At 36.1% G+C, this 24575-nt stretch overlaps 2 protein-coding genes across 3 annotated transcripts; one reads left to right on the top strand and one right to left on the bottom strand.

The window, feature by feature from the left end:
* The first annotated feature begins 9396 nt into the window (after positions 1-9396).
* Positions 9397-14878, top strand: LOC141608549 (glyoxylate/succinic semialdehyde reductase 1-like). Of its 2 annotated transcripts, none has more exons than XM_074427892.1 (9): positions 9397-9543; positions 9697-9889; positions 10706-10816; positions 10896-10997; positions 11931-12032; positions 12241-12356; positions 13760-13838; positions 13923-14093; positions 14488-14878. In XM_074427892.1, the coding sequence occupies exons 2-9, from the start codon at positions 9785-9787 to the stop codon at positions 14569-14571; spliced, it is 870 nt and encodes a 289-aa protein (XP_074283993.1). In that variant the 5' UTR covers positions 9397-9543; positions 9697-9784; the 3' UTR covers positions 14572-14878. The 2 variants fall into 2 exon arrangements, with proteins under 2 accessions (XP_074283993.1, XP_074283996.1); XM_074427895.1 differs by having other exon boundaries at positions 9409-9543; positions 9684-9889.
* Positions 14879-16021: 1143 nt separating this feature from the next.
* Positions 16022-24068, bottom strand: LOC141608543 (uncharacterized). Its single transcript, XM_074427886.1, has 21 exons — positions 23559-24068; positions 22612-22691; positions 21591-21677; positions 21397-21447; positions 21188-21305; positions 21044-21100; positions 20890-20954; positions 20694-20777; positions 20551-20601; positions 20380-20442; positions 20237-20283; positions 20069-20138; positions 19883-19945; positions 19433-19522; positions 19252-19290; positions 17911-18138; positions 17730-17815; positions 17509-17557; positions 17324-17404; positions 17136-17229; positions 16022-16813 (listed from the first exon to the last, which is right to left on the bottom strand). The coding sequence occupies exons 1-21, from the start codon at positions 23674-23676 to the stop codon at positions 16485-16487; spliced, it is 1950 nt and encodes a 649-aa protein (XP_074283987.1). The 5' UTR covers positions 23677-24068; the 3' UTR covers positions 16022-16484.
* Between the last annotated feature and the right edge of the window lie 507 nt (positions 24069-24575).

The raw sequence follows: 24575 nt of genomic DNA, 5'->3' as shown, positions 1-24575 counted from the left end.
TCGTCGATAAGAAGTCTTATGTTGATAAGATTCATGACTAGTTCAATTAAATTGAACATATTTGATTGATTCCATTTGCTTCCGCTGCCGGATCAATTAAATGAGTAATGATGTATAACACTTCATATACTTTGAGTATGATGAACTGTTTTCAAAATCGAATTTAAGTAATCTTTACCCAGTATATAAAGATTATCCTTAAGTGCTTGCAGAAGCATTAAGAAAGTAAAGCAGAGTGTTTATGATGCAATTTTGTGTAAGGGTGTTACACAAGTGACAATTGACAATTGAGGTTGCGCATGGTTTCCGACAAAACCATAATCAAAACACATTAGGATGGTTAAGATACCATTGTGGCTATGATAATTAAGAAGTAGATTTTCTAGAATCGTTCTAGGCAATAAAGAACAGTGAGAGATATTTATAACGGAAATTGAGTACACTTGCAATCATGAGATGTGCAAGAGGATGAGTCCCGCACACTGTGAAAACAGTGGGAGCTACTCTTAGGCTAAGAGGGCCCATGTCTTGATTGGATCTCGACACGTACTCAGAAAGTTTTGTAGTGCAAATGTATACATTACAAAGGAAAACGAGTATGTAGTAAGGTTGAGTAAGGTACAAGAAATTGATAAAACCTACTAACCAAAGCCTTCTCAAAGGCTAAACATGATGAGTCATGTCATTTCAATTGAATTGAAATGAACAACTACGTACAAGATCAAATTAGATTATAGAACATGAAATAGTAATCAGGCATTGACTATTCATGTGTGATAATCGCATTTGTCGTTCGAGTTTTATTTTAAAACTCTTTTATTATACTTTGTTACATCCAAACGGGTTGTAGAGACAACGTTGAACCCAGTTAAAGTGAACCCGGATTAACATAGTATTCGCCCATAGTCACTTGTATGAGGTGACGTCTCGAAGTGACTAGAGTGTGATGCGATTGATGGCAAGTTCAAGTGCCATACGGTCATGTGAGATGACTAGTCGATCACATAGGCAGATGTTAGGAACACCTTTAGGGCCTTATGACCGCTTATAGAGTTCGGCAAATTTATATAGCCTGGTCGTGGCGAGAGCCGCTATAGTATTCAAATGAGTCGATTCTTTTGACTAAAGACTATTCACCTAAGATGGCTCGGTTTCAGATTAACTTTGATTTGTGTTACTACGACCTTCGTAAATGGGGTCAAATGGGCATATTTTGGGTTATGATGGCTGTGGCTAGTCGAAGGGAATGAGTGCGATAGGAATTGTCCATCCCCTTGTCAGGGTTAAAACAATATCTCGGGGCCACTCGAGGAGTAATGAATTGGAAATGCGTGGCCACGCTCGGAAGGTATCCAGAGTGGATAAATCCGGTCAATCAGTTATTCTCCGGATCGAGGAAACCACTCTCGATATGATCACTTGCAAGTACGACCGAAAGACACCTTGCATTGAGTGGGAGATAGTAATAGGACAAGAGAATTGGTAACGCACACTTGTCGAGGACAAGTGGGAGATTGTTGGGAAATGTGTCCTCAACAATAGTGCGATTACATGATTTAAATATCATTATTAAATCTCATTTTAAAGAATACAATTGGGAAGTAATATTATTATGTCAATCGGTCAACATATATCGGTAATGATTGGTCGACTAGAGTTTGACATTACCTTGTCGTGTGTGACGGTGGTGATCGATTGACCCCTAGGTCATACCTATAGGGCGATACTCTTAATTGATCATTTAATTAATCGTATAATGTTACGAGTTAATTAAATTACTTGAAAAAAATTGACGGACGATTTTGGAAGTAAAATTTACGTATCAAATTGAAATGTGATTAAATGAGATACGATCTGAGTAATCAAATTGTATAATTACTCGGATGAAATTATTGTTTAAAGAAACAATTGGATTTAAATGAATTATTATAAATGCGATTTATAAACGGTAAAATATTTTGGCACAAGTAATTATGAAATTACTAAGTCAATTTTTGTATGTGACGTATTTTTATTAATACGTTGATTTTTAACATGTTAAAAATTACATAACAAATTTATGTCACATATGACATGTGACATATTGACATTTGACAAAAATAATATGGATCTCATATTATCATATGTGCCGAAAATGGGAGGTTGTTTAAACAAATATTGTGTTTGTTTAAGTTAGTGGTAAGCATAATGATAATTACTCTAATTTAGGCATGCATACCTAGTGCCTTTTGTGTAAGAGCACAAAGGCCATGCATAGGCCAATTTCCCTCACCCTACCCGGTTCTACATAGAAAAGAACAAGGGTTCTTTTTCTTATTTTTCTATTATTCACTATATGGAGTAGTGTGTGGAAAAATATAATTCATTCTAATCATAAAATTATTTTAGTGAGACAAAAATAATCTCTCTTCCTCTTCTATTCTCTCAACCGGTTTTGAGAGCTTAAAACCAAACATTTTTGGTTCCAATTTTTCACATGATTAATATTATACTAGTATTTGTAATATTAATTAAATTAAGAGAAAGCCTTGGGTATAAAGCTTAGGGAGAGATCCTACACTTGGATCTTGGTTCATCCATAAGGAAAGCTCAAGAACAAAAGAAAAGGAGATTTCTTTTGTGCCCAATAAAACCGAAATACTCATTGTAAGAACTTGATTTCTCCTCTAATTTATCTTATGTTTGCATGCATAAAATCCGTATTTAATTTTATGACAAATTAATTTTGACATATATGAGTATGTTAGTATGTTTATGAATCTACTTTTCCTTCACATGTCTAAGTCTCTTAACCGTTATGCCGCATCATCTTTCAGAGAGAAGGGAAATAAAGTCTGCTTCACTTGATCTTGAGTCACCCCAGTTGTCAAAGGAATGGAGCAACAATAAGTGACAAACTTCTCCATATGCTTTGCTGGGTCCTCTCCAACTTTTCATCCAAATAAATTCCTCTCCACCAAGCTTATGTAATAAGGCTTGATCTCAAAAGTTCCCTTGTCAGTGGTAGGGAGCTTGAAGCCTTTAGGAATGGAAGCAACCGTAGGTTCGGAGTGACTTGCTAATGTAGGCATCTTTGGTGTTGTAGAAGTCACAGGTGCAGAAATAAGAGTGCCCTCTTCAAAGGACGAATCTTCTGCAAAAGTATACCGCTCATAGTCAAGTGTACTCAAGTCTTCCACTTGGCTTACTTCTCTTTGAAATTTTCGTCTGTACTGAAAAGTCTTTTCTGGCTCGGGATCAAACGATAGGATCTCTAACCTGTTAGACCCGGGCATACACGAAAACAACAAGAAAAGATAAAACTGTCTCAAGGAACTGAAGTTCCCTGAAACAAAAGACAAAAATAAACAGAAACAAACAGAACAATTTTTGCCTCCCCGGCAACGGCGCCAAATTTGGTAAAGTTATTTTCAGTCGTTTGCCTTAATCAAAATAAATCCTAGCTTAGTACTAACAAAATAGCTAGCGGTAAGTCAGGGTCGAATCCACAGGGAGGCGGTGATTATCTAGTTTGTTTATATCTAAATCCGTCTTAAAGGTAACAAGTTATGGGGTTTTGATTGGTTTGATTTCTAACAACTAATAGCAAATTAAATAAAGATGATAAACAATAATATTAAAGAGTCTAGGGATTCGGGTTCACTAGGTAGTCATCAAAGGGTAGGATTTAATTCATTGATTGAGCAATTTATATTGTTGAAAGTCATATGATCAGTCGATTCTAATATGTCTTTTTAGATCTAACTTAACATGCAATCGCTATCATTAAGTCGGTCTAATTCAATTATCGTGGCCTATACTATTATTAACCCTGTCGGTGATATTCCTAGTTTATGCGATACTAATTAATCAATTCTGATCAGTAATCAACTAATTAGAGGTAAAACAATAATTGAACAACAATAGAAAGCAATTTAACAATCAATTCATAATAATCCCTTTTCTAACAACCTAGATCCCCTTTCACCCTAGATGATAAGTTTAGCTACTCATACTAATTATAATAGCAACAATAACAATAATAGAAGGCATAATTAAGAACATGAAAGATGAACACGCAATTGGAATTATAATTATTGAAAGATTAGAACAATACCGTAAAGTAGCAATGTTTAGATCCGGAAGGAAGAACAATAAAAATAAACTAAACTAAGTATTTTAGAGAGTTTTTTTAGAGTAACTATGCTAAACCTACGGAAAATAAAGCGTAATTAACCTAGGACACGAGTTTAGGTATTTATAATAATACATAACCGACTTAAGGAATTTGCGGAAAAAATATGGAAACTGGAAGGTTCCTCGATCGAGCCTAAGGTGTACTCGATCGAGGCACCAATTCTCAGATACCCCAACTCTTGGCATTGCACAAACTGGTTCCTCGATCGAGCCCAAGGTGTACTCGATCGAGTATGGAGGTTCCTCGATCGAGCCCAAGGTGTACTCGATCGAGTAACCAAGTTCGTGCTTCGCGCACTGAACTTCAAATGGCCGCCATTTCTTCGTTAATTGTCAGAAACAAGCGATTTTCACGGCGTCGCAAAGCTAAGAAGATAAGCTTTCACCTCCAGTTGGAATAATTTGGATATCAATTGTAGAAGTCGAGATATGGCTCTTCAAAGTAGGCATTAGTAATAAGAAGCTCTTTTCTTCGTGTTTTCTTCTTATCTTCTCTTCCTTCATTCTTATGGATTCTCATGCCATGTTTCGTGTATTCCTTCATGCTCACTCCACGATGCCCATTTCATTCCTTTGCTCCTCAAACTAGCACGAAAACCGTATCAAAAGTAATTAAGGGGAGACATAAATATGTATATAATTATGACTCATCAACAACATCGCTCTCAAATTGAAAGTTTCATTCTTATATGCATCAAATACTTATATCCCATTATCCCACAAAATTCGCAAATCATCTAGAAGAGGTTCCAAATAGACATCTATATCGTTCTCAGGTTGTTTAGGGCCGGAAATTAACAACGACAACATCAAATACTTTCTTTTCATGCACACATATGGAGGTAAGTTATAAATAGCCAACACTACTGGCCAAGTACTATGTTGGCTACTCATGTTTCCGTGTGGGTTCATTCCATCAGTGGACAGTGCTAGACGTAATTTTCTAGGTTCATTGTCGAACACGGGATACTTAGCGTCAATCGATTTCCATGGTATACCATATGCCGGGTGTCTTAGCTTTCCATCATTTATTCTTCCAGTTCATGCCAAGTTAACATTTTTGAATCATCGCTATTCGCATACATCTTTATGAATCGTGGTATCACTGGAAAATACCACAACACCTTAGCCGGGATCCCTTCCTTATCCTTATAACGCTATTCAAAACAAACCGGATAGTTAGTTAAGTTTTGATATACTTTTCGATACAATACGCAGTCATTTGGACATGCATGTATTTTCTCATATTTCATACCCACTCCTCTAATCAGTTTTTTAACCTCATATGTCCTAACAGGAAGAACATTACCATCTGGGAGCAAGTCGTTTATCAAGGCTAAAAAAACTAGTGAAACACGTGTCGCTCACCCCATTTGCCCCTTGATATTATACAACTTCACCACAACCGACATTTTTGTGTACTTACAACCAGGATACATAGGCGCTTCAGACTCACACAACTTCTCATACATGTTGATTAGGTCATCCAAATTAGTGTCATCACCTACATCTTCAAAAGCATTCGACTCATCATCTTTCTCTTCATTATCTGTAGACCCAACATTCAACTTGTCACCTGTATCAACACCAGCTTCGGATGTATTACAAATGTCTTCTTCCAACTCAACAAACTCGACAAACACGGCATCACTCAGCCTTTCGTATTCCTCAAGATCATGTTCTTCAAAACTATTCTCTTCCTCTAATGATTCCCCATGAAAATCCAACGGGTATAGGATCGACTAAAACTATACTTCTCTAAGTGACTTTTAACGTCCGGAAAAGCCATATATCTAACATTGCCACATCTTTCACAAGGGCATGGAATACTAGAAGAACCTTTCAAATTTTTCGCAACGACTTCATAAAATTCAGCTAAACCATCTTTATAGTTAGGGTCACTCTTATTTGCATCAATCATCCATGTTCGAGCCATATATCTACATTAATTCATAAAATTGAATGAAATTGACTAGTACAAACAATCCAAATTTCCTAACACAAACAAACCAATTTTCCTCACACAAAAATTGAATGAAATTGTGTAGTACAAACAATCCAAAAATTGAATGAAATTGTGTAATTCTACAGTTTTTTATATACTAGTCAAGGAATGAAATTATGTAAACAAACAATCCAATTTTCAACTAACTCAAGAAATCCAATAAGCAAACTAATAACCGCAGAAAAATATACAAAAAATAATAAGAATCTCATCATCTCTACCACAATATTTAGAATCCTAAAACAAAAATTGAATAAAATTATAAGAGATATTTTCTATGATAAAGAGAGTAATACCTGCTGCTGCTGATAAAGAGACAGAGACGATGAGGGAGAGACGACGATGACAACAGTGACGGAGATGACAGAGACGGCGAGGGGGAGTTTTGACAACAGTGACGGAGATGATTGTCGACGGGTTTGTGTTTCTGTTAGTGTTAGTGTTTGTGTGGTGTACAGTGGTGTTTGTTTTTGTTTTGCTACATATTGAAAATAACGACAACGGTTACTGAATTATAAACCGTTGTTATTTGTAAATAACAACGGTTATAACAATAACTGTTGTTAATAGTTTTCACTGAATTTTGCGCCAAAATAAGATAATCAAATTAACAACGATGATACCTATTACGCGTTAGACCGTTGTTATTTGTTTTAAAAATGACAACGGTTTTCATTTTTACAACCGTTGTCATTAGTAATAACAATAATTATCAAAATAGAACCGTTGTTATTACACGTAGCTGAGTTCCGCGAAAATAAAATTGTCCATTTAACAACGTTATTATGTATTACGCCTTAATATGCGTTGTTAATGGGGCGTTGTTATTGCCTATATTTGTAGTAGTGCTCATGTGTTTTTTTTTTTTTGTGTTTTTAATGTGGTTAGGATGATGAAATCACAAGACTCTCAACCCAAGACTAACACAAAGGTGGATTTGTGTTATAACCTGGCTCTTGGTACCAATTTGCAGTGTATAACTCCAGGACAATCACTATTTGGGAGAATAGGACTGAAAAAATATGTTGGACCATATAAATATATGTTTATGTTTTGATGATGTCAAGAGTACTTGATATTTTATATACTCGTTGCGCGTAATTGTTTGTTTAGTCTTTTAGATTGGACTTACTAATCGCAAGCATTAAGGAATTGTGATGAAAGTATGATGCGTTTATATCATGATCAAGCCCTCAATCAAAGATCAAGGTTTTACAACTGTTAAAGTATTATTCAAGCATTCATGAGAAGATGAAGCTCATTTAAAGAATAATCAAGCTTGAATAATGAAGAAGCCTACATTCGAAGATCTCCTAAGAAGATTAGAATAGTGTAGGTGGTTATCTCGTAATGGTAACGTAAGAATGCACTTCTTAGATTGGTAAAGTTATAGCCTCACAGCATTTATATTATACACGACTAAAATGTTTTCAAATTGTTTTTGAAAATTATTTTTGTTTCTTTTAAATGTTTTAGCAAAAAGTATTTATTATGCAAGTGAGGTTATATTCTTATTGAGGATGGTTTTATGATAAGCTTATAATTAGTAATTGTATTGAATCAACTTATGAGTTGAGTCACGTTACTAATTAGGGTTTCTAATATTACATACTCTAAAACCCTAAATCTAACCTAATAATATGCTAGGGCTTCACGAGATAATAAGGCATATGGGGCGTGTTGTTCTCGTGTAAGCATACTAATATAAGATAAATATTGTTAAGATTTTATTCTATAAATTATCTTAATATTGTTAAGATTTTATTCTATAAATTATCTTAACATATCTTTTATAATTAGCATAATATGGTTAGTATATATGACAAGATATTTTGTTGATAAAAATCTTACCATATCTAGGGATTTAAAGAAAATATATTAAGTATATATTTGATTGGATTATCTTATAATTATCCTATATCTTTTCTAAGAGATTGGTTAAATAAAATAAGGAAAGTTGTTATGATTTTTCCTTATTGTCATTCGGCATATCTAGGGCATTAAGGAAAGAATATTAGGTGAATATATGATAAGATAATCTAATAATAACTTATATCTTTTCCTAAGATTTTATGGATAAAAATAATAAGATATGATTCTATTTTCATATCATATTATTTCGGCCATATTAGGGTTTCAAGGAGACCAAAACTCATCTCACCCTTGCTATCCTCTTTTCCTATAAATACTTTACTCTTTGCTACATTTGAAAGTGAGACATTTGAGCATAACTTTGATTTATTTCAAAAAGCAAAAACCGTGTTTTAAAGCAAGAAAACCGTTTTGTTATTTTTTCGAAAAGGTCGTGTATTTTGTTAACGCGTGCATTCATTCTTTCGTTATCGTTATAAGATAATAGTGCTTAATTGATTTCTTACTCGTTCATTAACGTGAACTTTTAGTAGAATCATTAGTGCTTTCTTATTAGCGTAAGTTAGTCACTCGAGTATTTAACGGTACTCACTTGAGTTACAACTAGGGTTAGTTGTACGAGTTGGGTTAGTAAATTTGTAATCCGTAGAAAGGTACTAAATTTATTAATCGAGAATAGTGGACGTAGGTTTCGATTTGTGAAACTGAACCACTTCAAAAATCCGTGTGTCTCTCTTTCTCTTTCGGTTGTGAAGGTGAACGAATGAGATTGCTCCTGGCGTGGTCATGTGTCGGATTAAGCGACGCTGTTGCTTCTCCTATTAGCTCGAGGTGCAGGGGTGTAATAGCAGAAACTCGGCGCCAGTTTTGAACTTGTGGTGGACTGCTACTGTTGTCCGAGAGAGCAATGATGAATGAAGGACGGGGATAGTGGGGTTGCGGAATTAAACGAGGTGTTTCGTGTTGGGGTTGGTGTTGGTGTCGATGTCGGGTTGGGGGCTGTTGGTGAGGACGGAGTGTAGTTGTTGTCATGGTGGAAGGTTGGTGATTTATGTGGTGGATTGATGGTGAAGGAGTCAGATTTCGGTGCTGCTGCTGGTTGTCACACAAGCCAGAGAAGACCGCAAGAGCTATGAGAGTTGAAGATGGAGACTGAAGAGTAATTAATATTAACAGATAAATGACGGAAATAAACAGTAGGGTTATGTTAGAGAGTAGTTAGAAAGTAGAAGGGTATATGTGGGAATAAGAAAAACGTAAGGGTACAAGTGAGAAAACGTATAAACATAGGGGTACAGATGAGAAAAACCCCAAAAAAAATTAGTATTTTTACATTTACATTCGTTTTCTTTGTTGAGATATAAAACCTGTGAATTTGTTTGATTGAGAATTGGCATCAAAGAAACCAGAGGCCATAAAAGGCCCAAAAGAACTTGTACAAGCATTTGTCTGCTCCATCATCCTTCACAACACTCCGTGAAAGCCAAGAGGTAAGCGCACAATAACTCTCTTTAAGTTCAAATAAAAGTATCAACTTTGTTCGCATTTCAAACTTTAATTTACTTTTTAGTTATTTCTATAGTTGTTACAGTAATACAATTGGATTCTGGAATTAGTTACTCTACTGTAGAATTTTGATGCAGGGTAAAGGTGAAAGGTGAAAGGTGAAAAAAGGTTAAAGGGGTAAACTTTATTTGTGGTTGAAAGGAAAAAAGGGTGAGGAGATCAAAAATGGAAGTGGGGTTTCTGGGTTTGGGAATAATGGGCAAAGCCATGGCCTTGAATTTATTGCGCAATGGCTTCAAGGTTACTGTTTGGAACAGGACTCTTTCAAAGGTATCATTTCTCTCTTTTCTCCCCGAAATAGAAGCTGTTTTATTAGTAAGGAGTACGACTGCTTAGAACCCGAAACCTCAGATAGTTCATGCCTTCTTGGGTTTGTTGTTTTATGCTATACTTTTGAATTTTAATCTGAGTTACCCGTCTATTCTGGTTGATTTAAAACATTTTTTTGCTTCAAATTCCGACTTGTTTAGCAAATTCATGTGGATGGATTTGCTACTTGCATTTTCGTTATGGCGTGTTTGGAAAATGAAACAAGATGTTTGGTAGTTTCTTGCTTGATTAAAGCTGTTCTTACTGAACCCTTGTATTCATGTTAATGCCATTAATTTGGCCATATTGGGATACAAGTTTACAAGACTGGCTTGATAGTTCGTTATAAGTAAGTGATGCTATTGCTCCCGTTTTGCTACTAATCTGGTCGATGGAATCCATGGTTTATTTCTCTACACAATATGAATGCCTATATTTAAAAATAAAAGCATGTAAAGCATTTAGGTTGGACGGTTGGTTAAAATGATCTAATGTGTTCGTAATGTTACCAATGGTGAAGCAAGCGACACTTTCAATCAATCAAATAAGTGAACTGAGAACTCTTGAATCAGTTAATAAACAGATTGGCTTGCAGTTGATGTATCCATTTTGTTTGTGACTAATTTTTCTCATTTAAGGGTCATACGACAGTAGGCACAGGTTAGAAGTGGATAAGAACGTGCATGCGCTCCTTTTATCAATCAAATAAAGTATTAATTAGTTGGTTTATTACTTTACAGCTCATGTATGCATTTTTTTTTTCTTTCTGGAAATCAGTGTGATGAACTTTTGGAGCATGGAGCCTCAGTTGGACAAACACCTGCAGCTGTGGTCAACAAGTGCAAGTATACCATTGCTATGTTGTCTGATCCTTCAGCCGCCATTGCGGTTTGTGACCTCAGATCTCTATTTCTCATCCAATAATAGTTTGATTTTTCTTTTAATTCCTAGTTTCATGATCACTTAGGTTGCTTGTGGAAAAGACGGAGTTGTTGAGGCAAGTTGCAATGGTAAATGTTATATAGACATGTCAACAGTTGATGCAGACACATCCACGAAGATCTGTGAGGTCTGAAACTGCATTCTAATGCTAACATTTCTTTTTTGCTGGCGAGGGGGGCATACAGTTTTTTTTTTAGTTAGGACTATACTTGATTTTTCTATCCTTAAAGCTTTCATGCTATTAACTTTTGTGGTTTATGATCTGAGTTGCTTTTTCAACTATCACATGCTTAAGTGTATTTTTTAAAATGGCACTTTACAGTCAAGCCATATATTTTCAATTTCAGTGAGGCGAAAGTGACACTATTCTTCGACACTGAAATACGATGGAATAGGGCAAAACAACTCACTAAACTCTCAATGCTTTTTGTATTGTGAAGTATTTTACTGTCGTTACTTATGACCCAAATTTTCGAGATTCGTCCATAAACAACCTGTTTCTGATTTAACACTGAGGTCGGACTGCATACTTAATCCACTCCCTTAACCTGACATAGCTAATGCAGGTGTTTGTAATCCTATAAGCTTATCATTGCTATGCTTCCTTCACTGTTCTACTCATATTGGCATCAAGATGATTTTGTATTGCTTTCATATTAGTTGAATTGTAATTCTTTTGAGACTAGCCTTTGTTGTTGTAACTTCTTGACGACTATGACTGAAGTGCATAAGTAACAATCATTAATCATGTTAGATGAAATTATGTGAAACCTGCTGATTTACCTTTTTAACAATCCGTGGCACCGTGCCGGTCTCATTTAAAATACTGCAACGCTTGTACAAAGTTTGGATATATAGTCATGGATCCTGGGCTTGAATTGGAAGTTGATCTCTATTTGATAATAAAGAAGTGGCCAAAAATCTCACCTATATGCAATGTTCATCTAACTATTATAGGTTTTAGGTTTATATTTGGGACTTTGAATGCATGCCATTTTCCATGTTTCTTTCCTTGAATAGTCTTCACTCTCCTGTCACTAACTCATCAAATGATATACAGGCAGTTACATCCAAGGGAGGGCGCTTCCTTGAAGCCCCAGTTTCCGGTAGCAAAAAGCCTGCAGAAGATGGCCAGTTAATTATATTAGCTGCAGGAGAGAAGGTATTCAGCATAGAATAATTTTCTGTTGCTATCTTAATGAATCACTAACACATTTTAATCGTTTATTTTGGTGATAATGTCTAATGACAGCCTTTTATATGATAATGGCATGCTTGCTTGCCTTTATTTATTCTACACACATTTCGCTTACCATATTTTGCATCAGCTAATTATTGACTTATGTTTTTTATCTATGACTGAAATGTAGGAACTTTATGATGAGGCTATTCCAATTTTTGATGTCTTGGGGAAGAAATCTTTCTTCTTGGGCCAGGTTGGAAACGGAGCCAAAATGAAGCTTGTCGTCAATATGATAATGGGAAGGTCAACTTTTTTTATCATACTAAGGAAATTATCTTTTTTCATTTTTTCATTTTTTTTTTGTGAAATAACTAGCATAAATCAATAAATCATGGGTGCTAGTACGCTCACTAGAGTGCTAATGTCCAATTACTTGATACGTATCGTGCTGGTTGAGGTTTGAGTCTTGTGCATAATTTTCTCTTGTAACTTGTTTGGATCTGCTGGTGTCATGTTCAGTTGTTCACTGATGCGTATGTAAGAGGTATGACTCAAAATCTTAATTGTTACCGTACATCTAAATATGTTAAGCTTTCAGTGTACAATCCATAACTGATTGGATGGCACACTCTATACTCCACCATTGTCCCTTTGTTTGGATTCAGTTAGGAAAGGGAAGAAGAGAAATAAAAGAGAGAAAAGGGGGACGGAGGGAGGGGTGGGATATTGAGAAAATGTCATTTTTTTTCCAAATCTTTCATATGTTGGAGGGATTTTAATTAGCTTGTTGGAGGGAAAATAGTTCCCTCCATGTTACTGCAATGGCCGGCCCCAATTTATTAACTAAATTACCGAAGTTGTCTCCCTACCCCCCCTTTTCCTCCAAATTCCCCCAACCAAACAAGTGGTGTTAATGTTTTCGTATTTCCTGTACAGCAATGAAATTGTAGCATAATGTTTACCTTATCGATCCTTTTCTTATGAGATCGTAAAATATACTCCGTAGGAATGTTTAAAATGTTTCATTTATATTCCTATGGTAATGCTCCTTCATAAGTATCAAGAGTTTCTCTTTCATATTTATTACCGCTTAATACCACGTGTCGGACTCTATACTCTACCTTGTATCATTTGTCATAATTACATATACACTAATTTAGGCTTGGTATATAATCTTTATCCTTCGCGGTTTGTTTGTTGCAAAGTCATTAAGTAGAAATGGTAATCAGTTTTTGCGTGAGTTTAATTATAATTCCCCATTTGCATTCTATGTAATGCTCCTCAGTGTCTACCAGTGATCTTCTTTTGTTTTCGTTACCACCTCAGGTCATACTCATATAGTAATAGCACTAATAGCTGTAGAAGTAGCAACCTTTATTTCTGTAATTGTTGGCTGTCAATTTTCCTTGGGCCCAAACACATTTTCTTTTGTTCAGAATTTGTGATTGAATAACTCTAATGATTAGAAGTGGCCTTCTGATTCTGTTTTAGTTAAGACTCTACTTACGTACAGTCTTAATTTGGAGTGTGCAATCCTATGTCATGCATTTATGTTTGTTTTTGGCATAAAGGGAGCTACAAGGGTAGTTGTAATGATGATGGAATTAGGGTTTATGAGTAGCATCACTGGATGATTTTACCGGCTAAGCTAATCACATCTTATATTGTTATCTTGTGTGCATATTAACATTCGGTTATTGCCGCAGTATGATGAATGCATTTTCAGAAGGCTTAGAATTGGCTGACAAGAGCGGACTGGATCCCAGCACTCTTCTTGATGTGTTGGTAAGACATTGTATCTCTGAGGTTGTGACATGTTACTTTGTTTGGATACAGTCTAATCTTTTTGCCACTTTTTTCCACCCTCAGGACCTGGGAGCCATGGCTAATCCTATGTTCAAGATGAAAGGACCTTCAATGCTTCAAAAAAAATATCCCCCTGCTTTTCCTCTGAAGCATCAACAGAAAGATATGAGACTGGCTATTGCGCTTGGGGATGAAAATGCTGTTTCAATGCCAGTAGCAGCTGTTGCAAATGAGGTGATACTCTTCTCTCCCTCTGTAATGTGTTTTCACCATCTAGGAAAGTAAAGGCTTGCGAGTGACCCTGCCGACCTGACTCGAAACAATGCAACCGTGGCTTACATTGTTTTTTTTTTTTTATGTTATTTACTCGTATTTAGTAGAAAAAACCATGCCAGCTCGAAGTTATTAATCCTGTAAGAGCAGGTCAAAGGGTTAGGAGAGCCTTATTAGTTTCACTGCCAGAAGCAGAGCATCAAAGCCATAATCCATATTAGAATCTATGTTTGGCTGCTATGTAACTCAAACCTGTTATAAGTATTGTACAAAGGTGCATGTCCTAGTGTTTGACTTGGTTATTCTATGAGAAACTGGATTAACTTTGATCAACTACTTCACGTTTATCATCCAGGCATTCAAGAAAGCAAGGAGCATGGGGCTCGGGGATGAGGACTTTTCAGCTGTACATGAAGCAGTCAAGGCCTCTAAATCTTAAGCCATGTTCACATCATTCATGGGATACCCAGCTTGTCTTCCGGCATATGCCTAGTGGAGGCGGCGTTAGTGCTAGAGAATTTACGCTTGCAGTGGTTAAACTTGAAATAAGGTTTACGGTATCAGCAGCATTGATGGGACTCGGTATTCCCTTATTTTGACGGCAAAATTTGTTGGGCTCGCTTTCAGTGGTCCAATATGTTGCCAATGTTTATTGTTTTATTTCGTACGGAGTACCAAGACTGGTGTATGTTCAGATCATAGTCTATTTTTAACTTGAAAGAATCCTCATCTTTTGTTTTGGTTTATGTTTGGTACTTTGATGGTTCTTTTTTTCCCCTTTTTCGATACAGTGAAAAGGTGGCCAAACACCAAGAAGAGCTCCCCCTCTCTAACTTTTGAGAGAGAGAGAGAGAAGCATTTCTAAAAGTCTAAAAAATCTGAGGAAAAAATTTGTCTTTCTTAAGTCCTTTCTTTCCCACCTTTCTCTATTCACTTGAAAAGATTTCTTCAGTACATTTTCCTACTTTATTTTTTACCTTCTTTTAAGATTCGATTGTTTTACTTCCCCATTTTAGCACCGGATGAGTTACATACAATCAATATATCCTTAGCTTGAAAGTTTAAGTTAAACAGGAATTTAGATAGAAAAGTTTCATGTGATTAAGATTTAATCTCATGAATTAATTTTAGCAAAACTCAGTTAGTAATTTTTTAGAATTATTTGGTTTTTAGGTTTTTTTATTTATTTTCAGTGTTGCTTTGGAATGGAGATCCGAATCTTTAAACCTCTCCGTTAACGATTAGCGAAAGCTTGTGAATTTTTTATTAGTTACTTGGAGATTGGAGATATGCTTTCTTTGGCGTTCTCCTGTTTTTTTTTTATTGCCTATCTTCATTTTTCTTTCCTTTATTTTTCTTCTTTGATGTTTGGAAGCAAAATTTCACAAGACTAAGTTTTGTTTTGTACCCTTTGTTTCCTTTATTTCTTATGATTTGGGTATGTTGAAAGTTCTTTGCTTTTAACTACCGCTCTCATCCACGAGAATGTTATGGGTCAATTTCGATTGACCTAGTTTCCTTAAAAAACTGAAGACTGACCTCAATCCTTACCTGTAGGGCAAAGTAGCTTTGGTATTTACGGTTACCCTGGCATGATTAGTCTAACTTGACGGAATACCCTCATGCAACTGTTAAGGCTGTTACCATATCTTGCCTCGACTGTGGTCTGACAGCAAATGCGAAGCTAGCTACATTGCCAGGTCAAGTCTCAACACTAAACGTGACTAATTGAAACCTAGGGGAATACAAAATCAACTTTCAACTCTGCTCTAATCAAAAACTATTAAGGGAATAAATAGTTTGAGGGAATTCTCCATATGATTAATTGAAAATGCTTATCGAAATTTATACCCCAAAAATATGTGCTCAAAATAGAAATAAAGTATGTGTTCTAAGAATAAAAATACCAGCATTTCATTTCATCTGATAATTATGTATACAGACAGACACAAGTCCCCTGCTCCAAATAATTTGATTATCAACAACAATTATTCAATTAAGCAGGGCGTACATCGTCTGTGGATAAACATGAAAAACCAGACATAAGAGTGTACTCCGAAACAAAAAGACTCAATACACTTCTAAACTAAGGAGTATCAATTCCACCATACCACGAATGAATTGCTCAAAAAAGCAGCTACAGAAAAGATACTCTCGTTATGGAATGACGCAGGTGATCCCGACAAAAAACAACGGAAATGCAGCCCTGTTTGTATGCAGAATCCAAACATCTACGATACCTGAGCTTACTCCTCTAGTCTCTAACCAATAAACTATACATTACAATCGAAGAAAACGCTAGATAATCGAGCTACTCAAAAATCGCTGATCTTCAGCTTATCATTGACTTTACTAGTGATACCCATTCCCATTACTGCAAAAGCCATCGACGTGATCACCAAAAACCCCATTTAAACTGCCTTTAGCTTGATCTTTGTGAATCCCATTGAGCGAACCGTTAACATGTTTAATATAAACTCCGTTTAGTGACCCACTACCATGTTTTGCATGCACCCCATTTACTGAGCCGTTACCATTTGGATACTCCGGATGAATGGCGCCATTTGATTTAATGGAAAACATCCCATTGCAATTTGGTCGTTCCGTTTGTAATGAGTCATGTATAATTGTGGGGCTCCCTAAGAAGGCATCTAGTTGCCCAGTTGCTGCTGTTATTAGACCTATTATAGAGAGCGAGGATGAGATTAGTTGACAATCGATCACTTAAAAACCTTGCACAAAACCCTTAGAATTACTGTTGGTCAGTACTCCCTTTCTTCTATATGATAGTCCACTTTTCTTTGTAAGTGGTAAAACTTGTTTACCTTTGTATGTTGGTAAGTCAGCCTAGTACCGGAGTATATTGGGAAAAAAGTGAAGAAATATAGTATTTCTCCAAAAACATTGGAAGTTATAGAGTTTTGAACGTGGTAAGAAAACTGACTGTTTACGATATAGAGTAGTAAGCAGTTAAGAAGTACGGAAAGAGAGAAACATACGCACCTACAAACAGAGGAGAGGGTTTTCCTGGTCTTGACTTAAACTCTGGATGGAATTGAGCTCCAATGAAAAAGGGATGATCAGGCAACTCAATGATCTGCAAAACAAAAGAAAATCATCAAAATACTTTAGAAAAAACTTGAATTACCATATACAGAACAAAACCAATCACTTTGAAATGTAACCCGGACCTCCATTCGCTCGCCAGTTTCATCTTTTCCAGTGAATGACATACCAGCACTCTCCAGCTGGGCTACCATATCGGGGTTGACCTAAAATTACAAGGTATTGGGAAAAGGGTAAGTCGTTCATAAAACTACTAATTTATCCTCTGCCATCACAGGGAGTACTTAAGCTAATTGCCATGTAGACAAACCTCATATCTATGCCGATGTCTCTCGTCAACAAAGCTTGCATTACCATAACTATACAAGGAAGACAAATAATGTAAGCTTTGGGTCAAATATAGATTAATACAAATACTTATGTAAGACGGTTTCAAGTAATCCATTAAGAATATGGGTGAATTTTAAATTTTTAATAAAAGAAAATTACAAAATCTTAGTGTGAAACTTGAAAGAGATTTTCTGGTCTTACAGTTTCGAGCTTGTGCAATCCTTTACTTGAAAGTATGTTCTTCTTGAACCAAGACGCATTGTGCCTCCCATGTGAGTTTTTGATCCCTAGTTAAAGAGTAGCACCATCATAAACTCAGGCTGACAGAAATGGAAGACATGCATTTTTACAAATGAAAAATCATGGTGAACAAATTACAAACCTCTGGCATAAATATAACAAAAGGGCTCTTGCTATCTTTATCGAACTCAGTGCTGCTCGCATCTAGTACTCCAAGTCTGGAGCGAGCATATTCAAGTACTGCGGTCTGCATCCCTAGGCAAATGCCGAGATATGGAACCTTATTTTCTCGGGCATACTTTGCTGCAAGAATTTTTCCTTCCACACCTCTGTCACCAAATCCTCCAGGCACAAGAACACCATCTGCACCCTGAAAACCAAGGACTTGTTTGCATTATATTGGGCTAAAAATTACTATTTTTCAGTCTTAGAATAGAAAGGAATACAGCAAATGACCAACTAAACACTCTAGGGCTCTTGTATTCATGTAGCAGCAGAGTGTTGATGCATTTTACAATGCAATTTTCTTCACAGGTCAGCTGGAAACAACCTTACTATGTTTTTAACATAGGGATAAGCCTATGTACATCCAATCCCACTTTCGCCAGACTGGGGCCATTTCGGCACTACGGTGATGTTGATATGGAGACAAGAAATCATTTATTTTGACTTTGGAAGATGATGAATTATAGTATAATAACTCATCAAACAGGTTCTTACATCTGACCCCTTTACCCCCACCATAGGCGGAAGAGTTGCGACATTTGGAGACTAAGGGTCCGTTTGGATTGAAGGAATTGGAGAGAAGGGGAGGGGAGGGAAAGGGAGGGATTTAATTTTCTTTGTTTGGATAAAAAATATGGGAGAAAGGAAATGGAGGGGGAGAGAAATGAGATGACTTATTTCCTCTCCTATAGAACAAACTATAATCTTTCCAAGGGTGGCAAGATTTGGAAAGAAAACATTATTTGGACTCTAATTATACAACCAACATCCTTCAATCCTCCATCCATTCTTCATCTCCCTCTTTCCTCCCCTTCCATTTCCCTTTATAATTTTTGTTATCCAAACACCCACATCCCATTTGCCCTCCCCTTCTCTCCCCTCCCTTCACCTCCCCTCACTCCCCCTCCCCTCCCCTTCCCTCCTAAAGTTGTATCCAAACGGACCCTAAGAGACATTAGGGTAATGTTGATGTTAATATAAGGCCGTATTGGTACTTAGTACCTATTATATACACTTTTTACAACTTGCTACTTCGTATCTCATAAAACTCTCATCTAGTCCAGAGTCCAGACTACCCACTTCACTAACATATTATCATGCATCGATAACTTAAAAGCAAACAATTCACTAAAAATATTGAAGATAGAAGGACCAATGCACAAGCTAATTCAATAAGGTTATCCATGATGCAAGGAAAATAAGAGTAGTCAACCCAATGTGACATTTAAAAGAAAAAAGGACAATGAGAAACACAAACCTTCAGCAAATTCCAAGCCATTCTGTAGCCATCAGGGTTCTGTATTTATTAAAATTGAGAAACACTCTATCAGATTATGCACAGTGAACTTGAACGCGGACAAAAAAGCCTACATAAGGTAGAAGAGAGGATTGGGATAGAAAAATAAAGGCAAATAGAGAAGAAAAAAACAACTAATCACCTCTTCAATGGTTAATTCTTCTAGGTCACTAGCTGGAACCCAATCCACAATAAGTTTCCGCTCACACGCAACTGAGGCATGTAAAAGAGCCTGCATGTAGAAGAAAAAACAATATCATTAATTTGTACACAGTTATCATTTTGGAGCTTGCCGGGAAAATTAACGCTCACATGAGAAAGCGAAAAAACTGCAAGAAATAATATAGGATGGTTCTGCGTGAGCCTACAACACAACAGTACAACACAGCTCCAATATATCTATAGTTTCACAAGTACACGATTACCCTCACTCTACACCAAACCTAAAATACGACTACACCCTCTTAAATGAAGAGACCTCACACAACTACATCTCTCAACTACAAGACAGTTCAAAGTCCTTTTTATACTGGGAATACGCCTCAATGAATTTATTAAAGAATAACTAGAGTACCTCAAAAAAGTAGATTACCTTAAGTACAGAGAGGTAAGAATCTGAAAGCCCTGTGTACTTCCCTACCATGGCTATTCTCACCTACGAGATTGAAGGACAAGTCAGGACATACAGAAATAAAAGCAACAGAAGCTACTAAATAGAGTTACCGGGAGGTAAACACAATACAAATAATAGCAATCCAACTTATTAATTTCGACACACCGTCTTCTGCAACATAGCACAGCGTTGAGTCCTGTGGGTCCATTCATCCAGTACAGGCTCCGTCGAATAACTTCCATCATTGAAACATGAGTCAGGTGTGAACCACTGAATAGTGAATACTAATAACAGCATGAGAGAATAAAACCAAACTAAGGAGGTAACACAAACCTTTTCAGATTCAGCACTTTCAAAATTGCTTTGTGAGTCTTTTGATCCTGGTGAAACAAAGAATCACAATTTTGACGTGAGCGATAACATGGAAAGAGGTCATAGAACATCAAATTGGCTCGACTTTATAATCAAAAACTTACCCTAAGAAGTAACGGTAAGTGCCAAATGTTGGGAACATCATATAAGGTGATGATATTCTCTCCCTGATAAATATATACTCAACGTTATGGTTCAGATAATCAGACACCAACATAACAGTAAACTACTAAAGTGTGACTAAATGCATGCAAGTGATAGTATCATGAAAGTACCGGGACATGGCAGAACTGTGACAGCTTCGCCTTTACACTTTCCTCTAGAGGCTGTTAACAAACAAGTAAAAGTCTCAGTTTAATAATAAAGTAAGCTTTGAAACAAGAAAAGGAGGATAAGAGAGAAAGAGAAAGAGAAAGACCATTGTGCTCCTACAAGCCAACATATCTGGGGTCAAACCCAGTCCACGCAATCCCCGAACACTGTGCTGAGTTGGCTTTGTTTTCTGATGAAAGAACAAAAAAGGCCTGTCAGGAAGATTCCTAACATCACATGGCTAATTGGCCAACCAATACAAGTAGAAGCAGAGATATTCAAACAATTTCAAACAAAATTACCTGTTCCCCAACAACATTCAAAACAGGTACAAGACTAACATGAATTAGGCAGAAGTTCCCTGGACCTGAAACGAAGATAAAATTTACAAATCTTCAAAACAGCAAAAATTATCCTGAAGCAAAACACAACTAGTCTAAGTTTTTTATAACCTACCTACACGGTACGAAAATTGTCCAATAGCCTCAATAAACGGCATGGATTCAATGTCCCCTGCAGGTTCAAACAATGTTGCAACGTATTAGTCATATGACATCTCGTTCAATATGAAATCACCTAAAAACATATCACATGGCACACCTATGGTTCCACCCAATTCTATGACACAAACATCGGGTGGGCCCTCATGTCCATCCACAGGTATTTTTGCAACATGCTCAATCCATTCTTGGATGGCATCGGTGATGTGTGGGACGACCTAACGGACAGAAAATAGTTTGATTCAGGGGATTATGATGTTTCAGTCACAACCATTATAGTGGAAAATATGGGTTATGAATGATACTGACCTGTACAGTCTTTCCCAAATAATCTCCCCTCCTCTCCTTGTCAATCACATACTGGAACATGAAAGCAAAACAAAAAGAGACTCATCAGTGACGATAAATTGTTACTAGTTAGAGGTAACTTCATCAATGTGAAAATAAGATTGTGGGGCACACTAAGCAATGGGTTAGGCAAAATCAATATATGAACTATATACCTGGTAGACTTTCCCAGTAGTGATATTATGATCACGCGTCAATTTAATGTCTAAAAACCTCTCATAGTTACCAAGATCCAAATCCACCTGTGGAGCAATCAACATAACTCATTCTTTTAGTACAAATATTAAGACAAGTAGTGAACTCCCTTAAACTGCGATATTAACAAGATGAAGCAATATCACGAGTAGCCCACAATAGCTTTCTGTCATTCATTTATAAAAGCTATTAGCCTAGTGCCTGTAAAAGGCATCCACTGCAGGAAAGGTAAGGGGGTAGGACATAAGCACCCTCTCCCCTGAAATATGAATAAGGATTTCCAAACATTCCTTAATCGAAAAAAAAAAAGGTTCTCAACATTCTAACTTTAGCGCTACGGAGAATCCTTTAGTCCATCTCTGCAAGACCAATTTCAAGGATATAGTTCATTTAGAAGTCATTGGAAAAGATGAGTCACGACATTTTGGTCGTTCAAAAAATAAGAGCGAAAATGTTATGATTTCACGGTCTAAAGCATCTATGGCATGATTTTCACCATTTGACTATGACAGGATCTAGACAGAAAAAACATGAGCTCACACAAGACATGGAAAACTAATTTCCTAGGATAATCCTAGGTTATACAAGAACTCTCTGCTTCATGAATAAACAACAATATCCATATCACTTTCCAACTAATCGGAAGGGCATATAGTTACAAAAAAAATTAGTATTTTCATTTATCAAAAGCTTTGCAGAAATAAAATTGTTGTCGTCGTTTTCTAAGATACTTGTGCTAGCCAGCTACCTCACTGCCGCAAAGAGACCAAACAAACAAAATTGCCACTAGTTACAAAAAAAACTTAAATAAATAAAAATGAGTCGACATCATCAACTACCACTAAAGACTATATCCAGTTCAATCTTCCACTGTTGAGTCATTGACATTTAAGAGGTGGCTTTAAACCAATTTTTTTTTTTCTAAAAAATATAATTAAAGTGGCAAGAAGAAGAACAGAATAAGGATAAGGTTGACATTACCTCACCACCATCATCTAACACAAACACTTCGCCATGCTCAAAGGGCGACATTGTTCCAGCATCGGTGTTCAAGTAAGGATCTTCAACAACCCCCACATGTAAATTACAAAGAAAAGGTTAAAAACCACAAAAACCAGCAAACGAAAATGATGAGAAAGGGTAAGATTCAACTTGAATTAAGAGAATGTGAGTATGCAAGATAAACAAAAGAAAAAAATGAACATAGCTGCCGCCCAAAAAAGAAAGAAAATAGCTGTCTAGTTTGTTTTGGGCTTAGTTCTGAATTGGAGCATGATAGTTGATGCAACATTATCGTTAGCATACCAAAATGATTTGTGGCCGGCCAACATGAATAAGCATTTGACATCAACAACCAACATGTAAAATAATGAAAAGGAAGAAAGAAATGAAAATAAAAAGACGGAGAATCCCAGGAATAGCATCTTTTGACTCAATGAGCTACTTTAAGTGGTTCATTTCTCCTCCTGGAAAAACACACTTCAGTATCAAAGTTAGCATCTTTGTTAACATAAACCTGTAAATCTAAGCATGCAGTTGCGTCTTCAAGACAACAAACCAACTAATTCATTTACACAGCATTTTTCCTCGCAATCATAGACTAATTTCATTCATTTCTCCTCCGAAATACGAATGAAAAAACACTAAAGTTAGCATCTTAATTCGCAATCAAATCAATATCATCCCAACAAAACAATCAGCAATATGGGAAAAACCCATCTTTCCATTAAAAACCTCAAACCCACGTAACCATTGAACCTAATCTCAAAAACAACATCAGAAATGAGTATAAGAACCCAGGAAACACATGAACTCAATACAAAAAGAAAAAAAAAAAAAAAAAAAAGAGGAAATTATAATATAGAAAATGGCATTAATTTATATAATAAATTTGTAAATGTAGAATGAAACAGAGAATATATTAATACCAATTTTAATGGAGGTAACACGAAGACCACAAGCTTTAAGAAGAACACCAATACTACTGGCAGTAACACCCTTTCCTAATCCACTTACAACTCCTCCTGTTACCAATACGTACTTCATTCCTCTGTTCTATGTAAATTAGCAGTTATAATCAAATGTATGTTAAACACTACCCTATGATGGCGGCTAAGATAATAAAGAAGAAAACCCAGAAAGCGATGAGTGTGTTTTTGAGGAAACGAGTATATTACGGAGTATGTTTATGTTTTATATGTGTGAGAGAGACTTGGGAAAATATAGAGGAGGAGCAAAGATTACAATTGCCGATCCTTTTGACGACCCCCCTCTATATTTATATACACCAACATGGCAACAACCGTACTTGTTCCGACTCATGCCGGATCTTAAAACAAAACAATACTTGCGGTTACTTGGATTCAAATTTTGACAAATAATTATCAACCTTAAATTTTATGGTTGTCCGTCTTAAATTTTGTATTAACAACTATTAGGAAAATTTATAAATTATACTCCCTCTTATTCGCTATAATGTTCTCTCTTTTCCAAAACGGATTATTCAAGTAATGTTCCCTTTCGTTTTTTTTGTTAACTTTTACTCTTATTTTATTCATCCCTCTCTCCTATCACCAAATCCCACACAACTCTTTTACTCCTATTTTATTACTTTTCTTAATGTTTTGGCCCCACAACTCCTTATTTAACTCCTAATAATTCATTTCTCTCCTAACACCAACCCCACCAATGTCCTTTATTCATTTTTAATAGTATTCCTTAACTATCGTGTCAAAGACAAAGGAGAATATTATAGCGAATTGGAGGGAGTATACTATATATATTTCTTTTTACGGGTTATTTACAATTCTTATATATAGATCGAGTATGAGTTTTATGGGTGTATTGTTAAGACACATATTAAATGGTTGAGCCATGTCTAGTTGTTTTAAAATCTTCCTTTAATTAGCCGTACAATCTTGACCGTCTTGTTAGTGAAATTTTGT

Source organism: Silene latifolia, chromosome 1, assembly GCF_048544455.1.
Source record: "Silene latifolia isolate original U9 population chromosome 1, ASM4854445v1, whole genome shotgun sequence".
NCBI lineage: Eukaryota > Viridiplantae > Streptophyta > Magnoliopsida > Caryophyllales > Caryophyllaceae > Silene > Silene latifolia.
Note: the sequence above shows the minus strand (reverse complement) of the source record. Positions and strands in the feature narration are given on the sequence as shown.